General features: G+C 37.7%; 1 protein-coding gene across 5 annotated transcripts in view; it reads right to left on the bottom strand.

Moving 5' to 3' along the window:
- ANKRD28 (ankyrin repeat domain 28) overlaps positions 1-16,660 on the bottom strand; it is a 145,608-nt gene that overhangs the window by 15,501 nt on the left and 113,447 nt on the right. For all 5 annotated transcript variants that reach the window (XM_028129542.2, XM_028129536.2, XM_008153346.3 and 2 more), the window contains 8 exons: positions 15,072-15,140; positions 12,531-12,671; positions 9,162-9,273; positions 7,643-7,669; positions 6,475-6,549; positions 3,430-3,631; positions 776-863; positions 419-536 (listed from right to left, as the gene is read on the bottom strand). In XM_028129542.2, the coding sequence (XP_027985343.1) occupies positions 419-536; positions 776-863; positions 3,430-3,631; positions 6,475-6,549; positions 7,643-7,669; positions 9,162-9,273; positions 12,531-12,671; positions 15,072-15,140 (832 nt within the window). The remainder of the gene's footprint in view (positions 1-418; positions 537-775; positions 864-3,429; positions 3,632-6,474; positions 6,550-7,642; positions 7,670-9,161; positions 9,274-12,530; positions 12,672-15,071; positions 15,141-16,660) is intronic.

The raw sequence follows: 16,660 nt of genomic DNA, 5'->3' as shown, positions 1-16,660 counted from the left end.
TACATGTCAATTATAGCTAATTAAAATTTTTACATTTCATATTTTTAAAGTCCATATTCCTCATATCTTTTCACCAATCAATGCATTTATCATTTTTGAATAACTCAGTATTTTTATTGGAAGTAACTTGAAGAGTCAATTAAAGCAGTAACTTTATCATGATATAAATAGTATGAAAAACAGGAAGAGGAACTTATAATTCAATAAAAATAATGATGTTTCAAGGTGAAAAAGTTAAGATAGAAATGTTTTAAGAAAATACTTGTGATAAATTAGCATTCAAAAACAATACTGAAGGAAAAGAGTAAAGATTATTTGGTAAAAATTTAATGAAGAAAAATAAACATAGCCTAGTTCAGTTTAGGTAAAATGAGATTATAAAAACAATTTGAAATGAAATGGGATTATTTTTGCTTACCCCTCTATGCAATGCTGTCCTCCCCCACTTATCTTTGGCATCTACGTTTGCTCCTTTGTTTAGCAATGAGTAAACACAGTCTGTGTGCCCGTTGAGGACAGACAGCATCAGAGGAGTCCTGAGCAACAATAGGAACAGGTTCAGTGTTACCAGTTAGGACTTCACTCCATGAAAAACAGTGCACACGCCTGTTTTCTAAATGCACCTTATCGTGATACAACTTTAAAGCATAGGAAACTTAAAAAACTATATTTTATGTTACTCAGTTACATATTATGACAGGCTTACTAAAATAGGGGCAAAAGCATAAAGATTAACAAACATCCTAAAAATAATTTGAACATTATTAAAACTTACTGTCCATTTCCATCTTGAATGTCTACAGCATTCTGTGGTTCTGCATTTCCTATTAGTAGTCGTAAGCATTCTGAATGACCATTTGTTGCTGTAAAGTGATATTTAAACATTTTAGTAATTATATGTAATAATAAAATAGAAAATGTCCATCTTAGAGCACACTTCCTAGATATAATTTTGGGATGGTTTATTGAATGTAATAGGCAAGAAAGAAAAATATCTATAGATACAAAGAAGGTTTCTATTGCTTTTTTGATTAAACAGGATATAAATTCTTCATACAAAATCACAGCCTTACCCATACCTCATTATCTGCCCTGCTAATAGAATGATCAATTTATTTAGAGCTCTTATGGTGGCAATGTGGTCAGGGAGGTTGGACTGCCTCCAGCCAAGGGGTGAAATCATTAGACCAAGTCAATCACAATAACTCCTTTTCCTTTGCCAGTGATTGGTTTCAAGGTGAGTACCAGTCCAGCTCTAACCAATGAGATGCTAAGAAATCTAGAGGGCTTCTGGGAAACATTTTTATTCTGGATAATGAAAAGTCCTCCTTCCTTCCTAATTTTAGATGTGATCTTGTAAAGCAGCAGCAGCCATTCTCTGACATGAGTGCAAAGGCAAGAGGGTAAGAGAGAATCTTTCAGAGTTCTGACACCACTGCTGACACCAACCCTGATATTTTATGAGACAAAACACTGTCACTTGAGCCACCTTTTAGTTTGGTACTATAAAAGAATTACAATTCACTTCCAGGAAAAAAAACACACACACAAAAAAAACCACTCAGTGTCCTTTCACGACTCATGAGTAAGGTGCTCCCTTACAAGCAGATCTCCAAATGTGAAAGGCATCTACAGAGCAAAGGCTTCCATTTCCTGAAAAAAGGTGTTAACAGTAACCTATAGCTGTAGCTCTTTCAGTGGCTGGGACTCAGAGTACAGGACACTGGTTGCCTCTGAGGGACAGGCTAATGTCTTGGTTCAATCTTTACCTATTAAGAGTGCAAACACTCCATGAAAGATTTAAATTAACTGCAAACGAGATGTACTGATAATTTTTCAAGTTGCAGAATGATATATATAGTCTCACTCTTTTTCGGAATAGAAAATGATAGCATTTTGACCTCTTATTCTTACCATGTAGCTGTTTATTTCATACATTTATTGAGTTTTAATCCATTATTAAAACTTCAGCCTTTGAGCCCTGCTTGAATATCTGATAGCTTCTGAAAGGCTGCTCTGGAGCAACAGGTAGTTTTACCTATGGTCTTCTAAATGCAAGTTTCTCAAAAGACTTGAAGCAAAATTCTAATATCCAAATACGTCCTTAAGGATCACTCTATAAAAACTAAGTGAAATCTGCCAAAATAGGTTTGGCTCAGTGGATAGAGCGTCAGCCTGCGGACTGAAAGGTCCCAGGTTCGATTCCGGTCAAGGGCACATGCCTGGGTTGCGGGCACATCCCCAGTGGGGGGTGTGCAGGAGGCAGCTGATCGATGTTTCTCTCTCATCGATGTTTCTAACTCTATCTCTCTCCCTTCCTCTCTGTAAAAAAATCAATAAAATATGTTTAAAAAAAAAAAAAAACTAAGTGAAATGAATCTAATCATATAGAGATGGCCTATCGGAGATGAGAAAAATACTTGGCTAGGATTTAAGTGTACCAGTCTTGGTTATTTAAAATGCCTTATCCTGGCTGGTGTGGCTCATTTCGTTGGGCATCATCCCATGCACTAAAACGTTGCTGGTTCGATTCCCAGTTAGGGCACATGCCCAGGTTGCAGGCTTAATCCCCAGTAGAAAGAGTGAAGGAGGCAACCAATCGATGTTCTCCTCTCACATCAATGTTTCTCTCTCTCTCTTCCCCCTCTCTTTAAAAATTAATGAAGAATCTTAAAAATAGCCCTAACCGGTTTGGCTCAGTGGATAGAGCATCGGCCTGCAGACTGAAAGGTCCCAGGTTTGATTCTGGTCAAGGACATGTACCTTGGTTGCAGGCACATCCCCAGTAGGAGGTGTGCAGGAGGCAGCTGATCGATGGTTCTCTCTCATCGATGTTTCTAACTCTCTATCCCTCTCCCTTCCTCTCTGTAAAAAAATCAATAAATATGTGTTTTTTTTTTAAAAGAATCTTAAAAATAAAATAAAATGAATACTGCCCTGTAGTAATCCCTGTAGAGAGTTGTGAATCTGCATCTGCTAGTGATACATAGATATACCAAGTCATCACAATGACACGGTTACATGCTTTTGCACTTCCACACAACCGCAACATTACAAAATCGCATCATGGAGTAGTTCTTGCATAAAGTAGGTGCTTAATAACTGTCTACATAGATATTTAATGCAGTGCCCTGGTAGAGTAAGTAAAAATGTTTATCAATTGTTAAACAAAAGCACATACCAATCTAATATAACTTCCATTAAAAAGTAAAAACGGTATTGCACTGTTTTGCTGATAAAATATTTCATTAGGCTTACATAAATCCAATTGCTAAGGTAGCCAATGATTTTACCATTTAGAATATGGTAAGAATAGGAAGTACTAGTGGGAGAAAGGGACAGAAAGACAAAGCAGAAAAGTCAAATTGAAAAAGAAAAGAATATTAGATGGAAAGTGGTAATTAAAACCATGCATAATATTTGACATACCTGCTGCATGTATAGGCGTTCTCTTCAAAATGTAATCTTTTACTAAGATTGAGGCTCCCTGATTAATGAGTACATCCACACATTCAACATGGCCCTTAAATGCTGCAAGATCTAAGGGTGTTCTTCCACTACTATTTCGCACATCAAGATCTAACAAAGACTGTACCAATACTTCCAGTGCTTGATGGTGACCATGATAGGCCTAGGAATAAAAATAAATACATACATACATATATACATACATATTTAGACCGACTTTCCAGGTACTTTAGAAAACATAAAGAAGCAGGCAAACTTGTCTTCACCTTATTACTATATTTGAGATAATCCAAAATTTCAATATTTAGAATTCAGAATGTTAACTATAACTTTTTAAACAACCAAACAGGCTATAGTGTTAAAAAATGAGTATTCTGCAAATAATAAAAATTCAAATGATATATGATCTTTTCATGAGTCTACAATGTCCGTTTAATGGCAGACATTCAATGGGTATGTGACATGGATTCAATTAAAGCTTTCATTCTAAATCTATTCAGATCCCAAAGTCTGATTTTTTAGTCACAGTTCAGTCTTCTTCTAACTCCCTGGTAAAATTTCACTATACTTAAATTACAGAGACAGCCTGCAACTGAAGTTAAGCTAGTACTTGAGTTTTCTGATTTCTTAAATTAAAATGACTCCTCCCTCTACTGAATAATATGCCCTATCTCAAAAATAAACATTTCTTTTAGCACAAAAATACTTAGGCTGAGCCTTGTTTGAATGATTGCCATGTGCTAGGCATTGTCTAGGAGTACAACAGAGTAACAGGATTTAAAAATTTGTCAGATTGAAGCTCTGCTTTTTTATAGTCTGATAAAAAGGCTTTCCAGATAATTAATTTTAAAAACCAACATGTCAACTGAACATTTATTATTCTCATTGGACTAGATGCTGAGCAGGACATAAAGCAGTAACAAGACACAGTTCTAGCACCAAAGGAATGTTCTCTCTAGTTCACTGACACGGCCACTTTGCAGCTAAGGGCCTTTCAGAAGTTATTTTTTGATGCCATTCACACCTACAGATTAGCAGGTGGGTAAATCATCACTTTTGAATTTTTCACTGGGAATGGAAAAACACAAAATTCTACAATACTTGAGCTAAATCTCACTTGCTCCTAATCTGAAAGAAGATACACAGCTAAGAGAGGGCCCCACACTGCATCAAAGGGCTATAAAGCCATTTCTTGTGGAAAATGTCAGGAAGTACCAGCAAGAGTAAAGGTGCTCTAGGCCTTACTGATCTCTTTGACGTTTCTGACTATCTCAAAGGTTCAAGTGACTGGAGATCACTGAACTTTACTGTCTTAGGACCACATCCAACCTTGTTCCTAACCAGGTCATTGAAATTATGCTACTAAATGAATGGACTTTGAAAAACACAGTTTATGCAGACGATAATAAGAAAAGAGGAGAGAAAATAAGGATGAGTAGGAGCCATAACGATTTGCCAAAGGGGTTTTTCCTTCATGATGTTCTTGCATAGGATGGAGACTTGTATGTTTACTACTATGTGTGAAGACAGGAAACAAGACCAATTTCGCTAAGCCTCAAGCCACTGTGTTTTCACTGTCAAGCTGTCTTAGATTAGAAGAGTTTGGGAGGAAAAAACCCACTTCAAGTAATTTCTGAAACCTCCCAGAAATAGATACAAATGCAGAAGTGGTGGCATAACCACATTTCATTAAGCCTAATTACTAAATTACAAAATAGTTCTCATTCCAGCTTCAAACAGTATTTAGCACACATGTTCATAGCAGCACTATTCACAATAGCCATAAAATAAAAAAAACTAGTAAAAAAAACAACAACAAAAACTATAGTTTTTGAGATAACTATTCAAGACTTGGCAAAGTGCTTAGTCTGGCACCTAATATGTGCTCAAGAAACGACAGTGCTATCATTTTAAGAATGATGATGATGATGATGATGCAAGAAGAATTGCCTAGTCATCTGCTCAGACTTCATTTCTTGCCACCAACTATAAAACAGCTATTTTCTCCATGCTGGCTTTGTCCTCTGGATGACTTATTTACTATGCAAGTCAGAGGAGCAGATAATATTTCCAAAGACCCAAAGGGCAAGGAAGCAGAAAGCTTCGGCATGCCTTCTTAGTTATGTAGAACATGGCAGGAAGTGGGGAGAAAGACACCGCAGAAAAGTCAACGTGCACATGTCAGTGCTAAGAAATATGCAAGGAGATCAGGATGAATATAACAGTCTATGTGAGAAGAACAAGTTAAGTGGATCAGTGAACTTGGATCGATCCACATTAGCTTAAGTAGTACTACTGTAAACATTTTACTATACTTAAAATCAGAGGTCTCACAAATACCTGGTGAGACCCAAGTCTCCTGATTCTTAAAGTTCCCACCCTTCCCTCAACTGTAACATGCTTGTTTCAAAAATAAATTCTTCCTTTAGCACAGAAAGAACTAGATTGGGCTCTGCTTGAAATTTCCTAAGGTAATTCATTCCCATATTTGACTTAAAGAATAGCCACACTCTCTCCTTTCTCCTCTTAGTGACTGACATTAAGAGGAAAACTTCAGAGGCATCCTAAACTAAAAGAGACAGCACATGGCTAAATCCTATAGCACAAGCAATCGAAAGATCAGTGAACACATACCCAGTCAGCATCCCAAGATCACAATGTAAGCAAAAGTTACAGAAACACCACAGAAATTATAGCTCTTATACCATGTGCTCAGTAAGTTAGGAGCCATTCTACTACGACAGTGCAGGTTTAAATTCACATCACAGGTAAGTTCTCTCCCTTAGATTAGGCCTCGGGGGAAACCCAAAGAACATTCAAAACAAAACAAAATAAAACATAAAAGTACATTCCAGAATTCTCGAAATAAGGAAGTTCTTAAAGTTTTAATTCCATGATCATCATTACATGGATCAAAAGTTCTGGGTACTAGTTTGAGTTAGCACAGACATGAGGCATTTTCAGTAAACCAGCCATCAAGTTGGCTGTGCAGGCAGTACTACTCACAGCCAAGTGTAAAGGGCTTATTGTTGCTCTATTGTCTGAATCACTCAGCATGTCTGTTCCGGAGGTTTCCATTAACTGAGAAAGAAAAGCATTTTAAACGTCAGAAATGACACTTTTAGATATACTATAGCAGTTATCCCTGTTCCTTCCCGCCCCCCCCCCAAGTTAAAATCCATTTCAGAGTATAACTTATACATAAATATGAATTTAAAAATCTCAGACCATCTAGATAAATAAAGCCTAAGCAACCTTCATGACCAAACGATCGAACGACTGGTCGACCAGTCGCTATGACATGTACTGACTACCAAGGGGCAGATGCTCAATGCAGGAGCTGCCCCTTGGTGGTCAGTGCACTCTCACAGCCAACCTCCTGCAGCCCCTCCCCCTGGCCAGCTGGCCCCCATTGGCTCCTGGTGCTAAACCACTCGTAACCTGCTTCTAGGTCGGGGTTTCATACGTAGCAGAACAGGTCCCTCACTGCAATCTACTGAAAGTCAGCCCTCAACACAAGGGTTTGTCTTGCTCCTGTCTTCATGGTGGAGGCAGCATGGTGGTGAGGGAAGAAAGGGGGGGAGTAGGCGGGGAACCGCGTGATGGTGGGGCGTGACGGCAGCATTAGCGTCTGGTGCCCGTTCCTTCTGCGCCTGGCCCCATGACTGTTGTCTTCTCTCCCAACTGCGCCAGAGTCCTTGGTCCTGGGCTGGGATGGGGAACTGGGGGTGGGAGGTGGTGGATGCGGCCTGTTTCCCAGGGGGGCTGAGGGCCGGCTCCCTCCTTGGGGCCAGCGGCCAATCTCCCACAGTCCTTCCCCCGGCCGGCCAACCTCCCGCGGTCCCTCCCCTGCCTCCCCCACCCCCCCTACACAAATTTGTGCACTGGGCCTCTAGTTATATTATAAAAAGTAAACTCAGCAAGCTTATAGAACAGATCATCCTGAAACAGGCGAAGAGTTTTGTGGGAGACTACAAACTAAGAGCTTGAGGAAAATGCTATTTAATTACCACCAAGTAAGAACATTCCCCCACCCTTCCTCCCTCCTACCGCATACATGATTTCTGTCACTATCTTTGTTCCCAGAATGTGTAAAATGGGCTATAGTTCTGGTGAGAGCAAATAAATAATTATAATAGTCTGAATAGTAGTGGGTAAATGAAATAATACTTACAACATCTAAAGGAGTTTCACTTGCAATCTGAAATAAAATTTCAAATAAAAAAATTTAGTTTAGGAAGTACCTATACTAATAAAAGAGTAACATGCTAATTGACTGCACCTTCACGACACCCACCAGCCAATCAGGAGTGCGCATGCAAATTACCCCAACAAAGATGGTGGGGTAATTTGCATATACAGGCACTGAGCGGCCGGGGGCGGGACGCTTGCGTCATCGCCATGGCGACGACGCAGGCCTTCTGCACCACCCCAGCCGCTCCGGGTCTCTGGGCAGCATGGGAAGGCGGAAAGGCGGCTCCAGCCAGAGCAAAGGCGGTGCCGGCAGCCAGGGGAAGGAAGGCCAAATCTTGCACGAATCTTCGTGCATCGGGCCTCTAGTTCATACATATAAAAGAGATAAATGTTATCTATAGGTCTATATTTACATAGGACTTTGTTAAATTCCATTCTGAGCTGTGCTTCCCTTGCCTCCGAAATTAAGTCTTTTAAATAAGCAAATGTATAAACTAATAGACCACAATTCTAGATACATGGTTTTAAGATTTTAGACTCAAGATACCATAGTTACCTCTGGAAATATTTGTTATTTCTGTAGCAGGGTTCTAAATGCTATATTAAATATGTCAATCTCCTTTTTCTATCTTTTATACTCACTCTCCTTGAATTTTACTTCCACTTAAAAGGAAACAATGTTTAATACAATTTATAAGGTAAGTTTAAATAAAGAACCTTTAACTTGAAGCATGTGTTACACACCTGAGAATCTTTTAACTTGTCCAACCAAGTGGGGTGAATGATGTGTATATTGAAGGAGACCACAGTTGAAACACAAAGTTCCTTTGCAGAATTAGAGGCTCCCTCATCAGGAGGGACTGCTAAAAGAATGGCCTTTCAGAATTCCCTAAATATGGGGGAACTTCCTCCAATGGGGACATTTATTTCTCACTTAAGACATGGTTATATTTCCTTAGAAACATTGGAAAACATTTATTTAAAGGGGCAGAGGAGCCATAACGGGCATGGCTCAGTGGATAGCGTGTCGGCCTGCGGACTGAAGAGTCGCGAGTTTGATTTTGGCCAAGGGCACATGCCTGGGTTGTGGGTTTGATCCCCAGTGGGGGGTGTGCAGGAGGCAGCCGATTGATGATTCTCTCTCATCATTGATGTTTCTATCTCTCTCTCCCTCTCCTTTCCTCTCTGAAATCAATAAAAATGTATTTTAAAAAAATAAAGAAAGGAGCAGAGGCAGTAAATGCTACATAGATATGAGGTAATGTAAGGGAAGAACCTAAGTAGCCCTGTCCAGAGATCTAATTTTGTCCTTTCTTTTTGAAAGGGAAAAGAGAATGACAGATATCTGACTGAGACAAATATGAATTTGACAGGTATATGGAGTCTAAAAATGTTTAAAAGCAATAGAATTTGTTTATTGATCCATTCATTCTCATCTTCATTAAATTATTAGAATATAAACTCATATTAGTTATTCCACAAGAATTTAGGAATCTTACCAGCTGAAGACATAGACGGTGACCATAAGCAGCTGAATAATGAACTGCATTGTATCCTTGCTTATCCCGGATCCCTGGATTTGCATCATTTCTTAGTAAGTATTCTAGGCACCTATTTGCAGAAACAACATATTCAAAATTCTGAATCCTGCCTTTTAACTTAGTGATAAAAACAGACAAAATAAAAACTGACATTTTTCTTACATCTGAGCAATGTAAAGTCATAAATACACTTAAATAGTCATTTAAATGACATTGACTGTAAGTTTCATAAAAATACAAACTAAATGTTCATAAGAGAATCTTCTTCATTCAAAGCGAATACCTCCCAAGTCTGTCAGCAAGCGCAGTGCACCCAAGGGCTGTCTTTTACAGTCACAACCTATGGGACCACCGGCTCCCCTCACACAACGTCTGATGTGATTGAAGTCTTAAGTGGTGGTGAGCATCCTATGTTGGCAAATATTACTGCTCACCTATCTGGAACACTGAGTGAGCATAATATCTCATTAGGACACTCAAAAAAGGATGCAAGGAAATCTCACAAAACACAAGTCAGAATTCAATGATCTTGAATCAGAAGACTGAGAAGGGTGTAAACAGTGTAAAATTGGTATGCAAGTGACAAGAAAGACCTTCCCATGGGAGAAATACTTCATTTCTGTGCTATTAAAATATGAGAAAAATAATTTTAAAAGGTACTATTGATTCACACTTTGTTGTAATTTTATTGTTACTGTAGCAAAAAAAAAAAAAAAAAGAGAGAGTACTAAATTAGAAATTAAAAAGATTTGTCTCTAGAGCTGATCTGATACCAGTGATCTTGGGTAAATCACTTCATCTTTATAATGAAACTAGAGGCCTCATGCACGGATTCGTGCACCGGTGGGGTCCCTTGGCCTGGCCTGTGGAGATTGAGCTGAAACCAGCTCTCCAACATCCCCCATGGGTCCCGGATTGTGAAAGGGTGGTTCTCGGGTGACCCCGGAATTGGGCTCCCTCCTCTCTGGTTCCGGGTGCATCACCCAAGAATCGCAGCCACCAAATCACGGCAGCTCGGCAGCTCCTGCATTGAGCGTCTGCTCCCTGGTGGTCATTGCATATCATAGCTACTGGTCATATGGTTGGGCGGTTGCTTAGGCTTTTATATATATAGATGGCCTCTATTTATTCATTTGATAGATGGGGGTGGGAATCGAACTAAATAATCTAAATTCTATTCATGCTCACATTACAAGTCCATAATTATTCAGTGATGATTTGTCTAATATTGCAATATGACTAAATATAGGAAAAATCTGTAAGCAAATACTTCCTAAAAATTCAAGTTTACAAAAGCACACTGAGATTATATGAAAACAAATAAGAAGGAATTCTGAAGCAATGTAATTCATTTTCAGTAACTATCATATATATGTATCTATATATAACTATTAAGGAGTAATTATGAAACCAATTTACACACACACACACACACACGAGGAGCATTCTTTTCATTGCCAATCCTTATTTGTTTAATGCTGAATTGCTTAAAATCCTTTAGAGATCTTAGAAATTATTTGCAGAATCTATAGCTATAACAATATCCTTAATGGTAGTAAATGTTCATTCTTTTAGGTGGAATTTTAGTATTTATGTACAACTAAAATTATTGACAAACACTGTGAACTGGGTATCACTATGATTAAAAACCCCCAATCTGACTTCCTAATTGGCAGGCCTGGTGATTCTTAGTGCTCATTAACTGGCTGTAAGGGCACTTCAGGAAGTGTTCCGGGCAGTGTGCAAACTCTGCACAGTCTTCCTAGGTGCCCAGCTCTGAGGTCGACACTCACTGCAAAGATGGAGAAAAGATGGGCAGGACTGGAGGGCAGTCTCATTGCCTCACAGGCACAAACATTTCACTGAGGGCATACCTTATCTTTATTCAAGTTCTCTAGATATGAGTGATAAAACAGGAATAGTTCTCCTTACTAAGACCTGAATACAAGACAGTCTATCAGAGGAAAGAACTATTTTAAGATAACTTGCTGATACATGAGTACTAAAAAAAAAAGATTTATTTAAGGAAAGCAAAACAAGTAGGTAAGTTCATGTTTACTTTCTAAAGTGGTGGGTGGGGAGGAGCATATCCCAAAGCATTATTTTCAGTGACTAGTTCCAAGTTTTCAGAATTAAATGGTTTGAAACAATTTAACTGTTATACATGCAGTAGTTTCTATCAAAACACATTATTTCTGTAATTTTTTACAGTAACACTACTCGGATGATTCGTCTGTAACAAAACAAAGACTAAGAGTTGATTTGTAGTGATAGAATTCCTTCTACTGGCTTTGCTTTTAGATTCTGCTAAGTCATTTCATAACTACTTTGTGAGACAAACATTCTTTGTAACAAAGGGAAAAATTGCTGACACCCAAAATAATTAAATGACTTGTTCCAAATATTTTTGGCTAGAATATGGTGAAGCAAGGACTAACCTCAGGTCTTCTCTTCATCTAGTGTTCTTTCCACGCTACTAAATGCTTTAGCACAAGGGTGAATGAGTTAGTGAGACTTTAACCTAGGTGTTTCTAAAATACTGAATCACAAAATTATTTGACCTTGAAAAATCTGGACCTCACTTTTAATTTGCAAATAAGGTGGAAGGGAGAGAGTCTCTTTTAATTTACTTTTCCTGATTATAAGTTAACATATGCTCATTTTATAAAACTCAGAAAATTAAGAAATTAAGACTTCTACAATCTCAATCCTTCCCCTAAAATAAATTATGTATGCAAAATATGAAATTATTTATGACTAAATAACTAAGTAATAATAAACTATAATTACTGTTATAATTTAACTTCATTTAATGTATTAGACAAATTAAGTATTCTCATCCCAATTAAGCACATAATTTAAATCAGAGTGTATTAGAAACTATTACTCATATTCTTCCCCTAGCACCCAAGAACTTCTCACACTTTATCTCACAGCCCAATCTTCTGGTAGCATTGTCCATGTATCTCTTCTTTTCCCCTTCCCCTATGATATACTCAAGGCTACTGCCTTTGAAAGTCAGATGGAAAAAAACACATGAGGGTGATATTAAGATGTGTTTTTGGCAGGGGGGCGGAAAGAGACCTTTATCTTTCTTCTACCACCTCAGTCAATAGGAAGGTTATTATTATAGTGAAATAGGTAAAAATAACTATAATTAAGGAATCATTATGAAACCAATTTCCCACACTAGAGACTTAGGGAAAGATAATCAACACCAAGAAGTTCAAAAAGGAAATATAAATCTGCAATAAAAATAGCCATGCATTACGGCAGACGCCATTCTATGGGAGCGACAATCCTTCATTCTCACCACATGATACTTACTTGCCATCTGTGTCTGATGTAGCTGCATAGTGCAGGGGTGTGCATCCTCTTTCATCAAGGTCGTTCACACTGGCTCCTGATCCCACAAGAGCAAACAGGCACTGGTAATTGCAGTTGGCAGCAGCATAGTGCAGTGGAGATCTTTTGTGCCCAAGTTAATATAAGAAAAATAAAAGTCAGGGGCATAGAGGAGTAAATAAGAACACAGTGGACTCTTCTTACTCCACTCAGTTACAAATATTGTATTTATAAGAGAGCCTGAGATTGATTCCTGCCATAAACTAAGTCTTTTGGAGAGCTGGACAGAAAGCTGAGGACGAGAAAAGTAAGGCAGCAGAAAACCTCTAAGAATATGAAATTAAAAACACAGTTAAATGATTTCATGGTCTCTGGAAGTTACAATTCCAGTCTTTTGAGTGAATTATAGACACCCTCCATATTCTGTTCAGAAATTTGGTAATCTTTATTTTAACAAAACTTTCCTTATACTAAAAAATAACTACTAGTTATTGTTTACTGAGAGTCAGTTCTATTTGATACTAAATTGTGTATTCCCATTTTTGTTATACAATTCAATAAAACATTATATAAATTGATGAAAACAATGCTTCATAGTAAGAGGCAGCAGCTTCTGTTCATGTCTCAGTAGAAGAATAAAAGAGAAAACATAGTAGCATTAAAAACAGTGCTAAATTATATCCACTATATGGTAGAGTTACAAAGTAATATCAGATTTTAGAAGCCAAAATTACATAGTTTTGAAGATTGTTCACTATTCAGAAGAGTTAGAGCACTGCTCTAATTTCTAAAAACTGAATATTCATAGCCTATTTCTTTCCAGTTACTGAAATGAAACAGAATGTTACTAAATTTAGGAATCCATGTCTTTGGTTTACAAAGCTATGATTCCATGACTTTTCATTAAAAAAGAAGAAGAAAATGGAGGAGGATGAAGAGGAGAAGAAAAGATAAAATTTAGTCCAATCTTCATGCTATATTTTTTGTAAAAAATTTACCAAGGGAAACAACAGTGAAACATTATTTACTGGATAATGGTATAGCACAGTAATAGTATTTTAAAAAATGCAATTAACCCTGAATTACTTTCAAGCTTCTATTCTCAGAACCTGCTTTCGAAGCTCTATTTGTAATATAGAATGCTTCAAGTGTTATGAATTAACTAATATAGGATGGACTGAAGTGTAATTATCAAAACAAATTCACTATAAAAATATTGCATTTCAAAGCCAAAGTGATTTTTTATTTTGCAGGTGATTAGTTCATTAGCAGATTTATGAGAGCTGTCTGCCCCTCAAAGTAATTATAAGGACAGACAGTTTTTTCTTTTCTTACATGCATTTCTAATTCCTTACCGTAGTTAATTCTATTAATTTCTGCACTGGCCTAACTACATTTCCTTCTTACACACCCACCCTTTTTTTGTCATATACACTTTGATACAATTCTCAAACTCTTGACACACAATTTTGCTCCTATTGCCACCTCTATTTTTCAAACCAATTTAAACTGCCTTTGATTCTTACTTACATGGTTCTAACACACTCTGGCAGGGAGGTGGAAAGAGACCTTTATCTTTCTTCTACCACCTCAGTCAATAGGAAGGTTATTATATAGCAGATAACGGTGGTTTTAAGTATTGCTACCACAAATGCTAGCAACAATGAGGCCTGAGAATGAGGACTGGTTGAGTGACTGCAAAGGGACTCGGTCATTTCACAGGTGCTTTCCTGTAGGTCCTGCTCAGGGAGTGTTCGTGGATATGCTGGTATGTGTAATTGTGTATGTGGGGAGTTACAGGAGAGGAGAAAGGACAACTGCATATATATTTGCCCCTTCTTCCCTCTCTATAGTGCTCTGTAACCAACATGGGCAGTGCATGCTCTGACAAAAAAGGAATGCCTTGGGGCAGTGGTTGGCAAACCGCGGCTCGCGAGCCACATGCGGCTCTTGGGCCCCTTGAGTGTGGCTCTTCCACAAAATACCACGTGTGGGCGCGCATGTACAGTGCGATTGAAACTTTGTGACCCATGCGCAGAAGTCAGTTTTCAACCTGGGCAAGTCTATTTTGAAGAAGTGGTTCTAACGCCGAGCCACACTCAAGTGGCCAAAGAGCTGCATGTAGCTCACGGGCCTCGGTTTGTTGACCACTGCCTTAGGGGAAAGGAGAATATACTGAGCTCTAGCTTGTTTCTGGAAGGGACCTCAGGGTTTTACATTTCCATAGCTATAATTATGGGAGGAGAAATGATACCAAGAGGTACGGAAGTGCTTATAACGTAAAGTTATAAAGTGCCCGAAGGCAGCGTGGGGCTGTGGCAGGGGCTTGGGTGGAAGAAGATTCTGGGTAGGAATGAATATTTACAAGTTATTGATTTACTTAGGCCTTGCAATGAATCATGATCATAATGTAAAAGCTGCTAAAACGTTCAGTTAATTCTCAGAAGCCAGTTAGAAGGTCAAGCAAGTCACTGAGTAAATAACGTTAATTAGGCTCTATAGAAGAACTGTATCACACCTTACCTCCCAAATTTGTCCTTTTTGTTGAAGTCTGCACCAGTATTCAGCAGAAGGTTTAGGCACTCCAAATTCCTATCCAGGAAAAAATAGAAGACTTAATTGTCAGTAATTTAATAATGAAATTGGTAGGTTTAAATATGCATAAAAAACATGTTTTCAAATGAGAGTAAAGTGAATATGGCATGATTTATATTTTATGAAGAATAAAAACATTAAAATTCATCTTATCTGAAATTTAAAAAGTTATATATATACATATTGCACATTGATAGGAAATAACGAATGAATCCTGTTGTCACTATTTAAAAGGAAGTTCACATTTGTAAGAGTACCTAAAGAGTTTTTAAGAGCCTTTAAATAAACTTCAAGCAACATGCTTAGAATTGAATGGTTTACATTTAAGTGGTTTTTAAGACTAAATTGAATTAAAATAGGTTAAAAAAATCAAACCTGAAAACGTAATGTCCCAAATTAGCTTTTCTTTGCTTACTTAGATGCATCCTTAGTTAAAATTATAGGAGAATAGATTACATGCATGGGTATTTCTAAAATTTAATTTTTATAAACCTGAACATCAACTTACTATTTCTATGAAATTGTAACTGCCAAACAATCAGACATTCATGTTGTCTGTTGTCTCTCTCTCTGTAGGCAAGTAACATGGATGCCAGGTTTTAACTGGGAGGTTCTTTGGTGACATTGGAAGAACAAGAGGACCCAGTCACATGTTTACAATCCATCTCTACAACTGAGACTGGCCTAGTGGTAGTCTCGGTTCAATACACTTTGAAATCACCAGTAATTGTTAAGGAATTATTACTGGAAATAAAACTCTTGCAAATGTCTTCCTGATAAAGTCACCAAGAATTAAACGGCTTATCACAACTTTAGGGTCTAGATTATCAAAAGCATTAGATTAGCATCATGCTTCAGGGACCAAGGATTTTTATTCCCCCCTAAAATGTTTTTATTGATTTCAGAGAGAGGAAGGTAGAGAGAGGTAGAAACATCAAAGATGAAAGAGAATCATTGATCGGCTGCCTCCTGCATGCCTCCCTAAAGGGGACTGAGCCCACAACCCAGGGAATGTGCCCTGATTGGAAGCTGAACTGTGACCTCCTTGTTCACAGATTGACACTCAACCACTGAGCCACACCGGTCATGCGGGACCAAGAGTTTTAGTTGAAGTTTGTTGTTCATTCAAACCAATTGTCTAATTTCCCCTAGTAGTAGTAATTAATATTCAAAACTTAGTCCAAAATATTTCAATTTCAAATTTCCCATTTCATATATACTATTCCTGAGTAGAAGCAAGACATAAATAAGCTATTAACATTTCCCATGCCCCGAAATTATCATTAAAAATTCCTCAACAACTTCTCAAAGAATAGTAGTATTACTTAAAATACTCTCAATGTTTTAATGCTCTCATTGGAAGAAATGTGTTTTTCATTTACCCCAAAAGCATTCTCTTATAAAAAGCAATAACTTCCTTTTGTAAGTTTGTTCTCTCTCTCCTACTCACAATTTATGACTTAGGTGGATAAAGATTTAAGAAGCAATTTCTACTACTCTGGACTTTCTTCTCCCAA

This window comes from Eptesicus fuscus, chromosome 18, assembly GCF_027574615.1.
Source record: "Eptesicus fuscus isolate TK198812 chromosome 18, DD_ASM_mEF_20220401, whole genome shotgun sequence".
In the NCBI taxonomy this organism is placed as follows: Eukaryota; Metazoa; Chordata; class Mammalia; order Chiroptera; family Vespertilionidae; genus Eptesicus; species Eptesicus fuscus.
The sequence above is the reverse complement of the archived record's forward strand: the minus strand, read 5'-3'. Positions and strand labels throughout refer to the sequence as shown.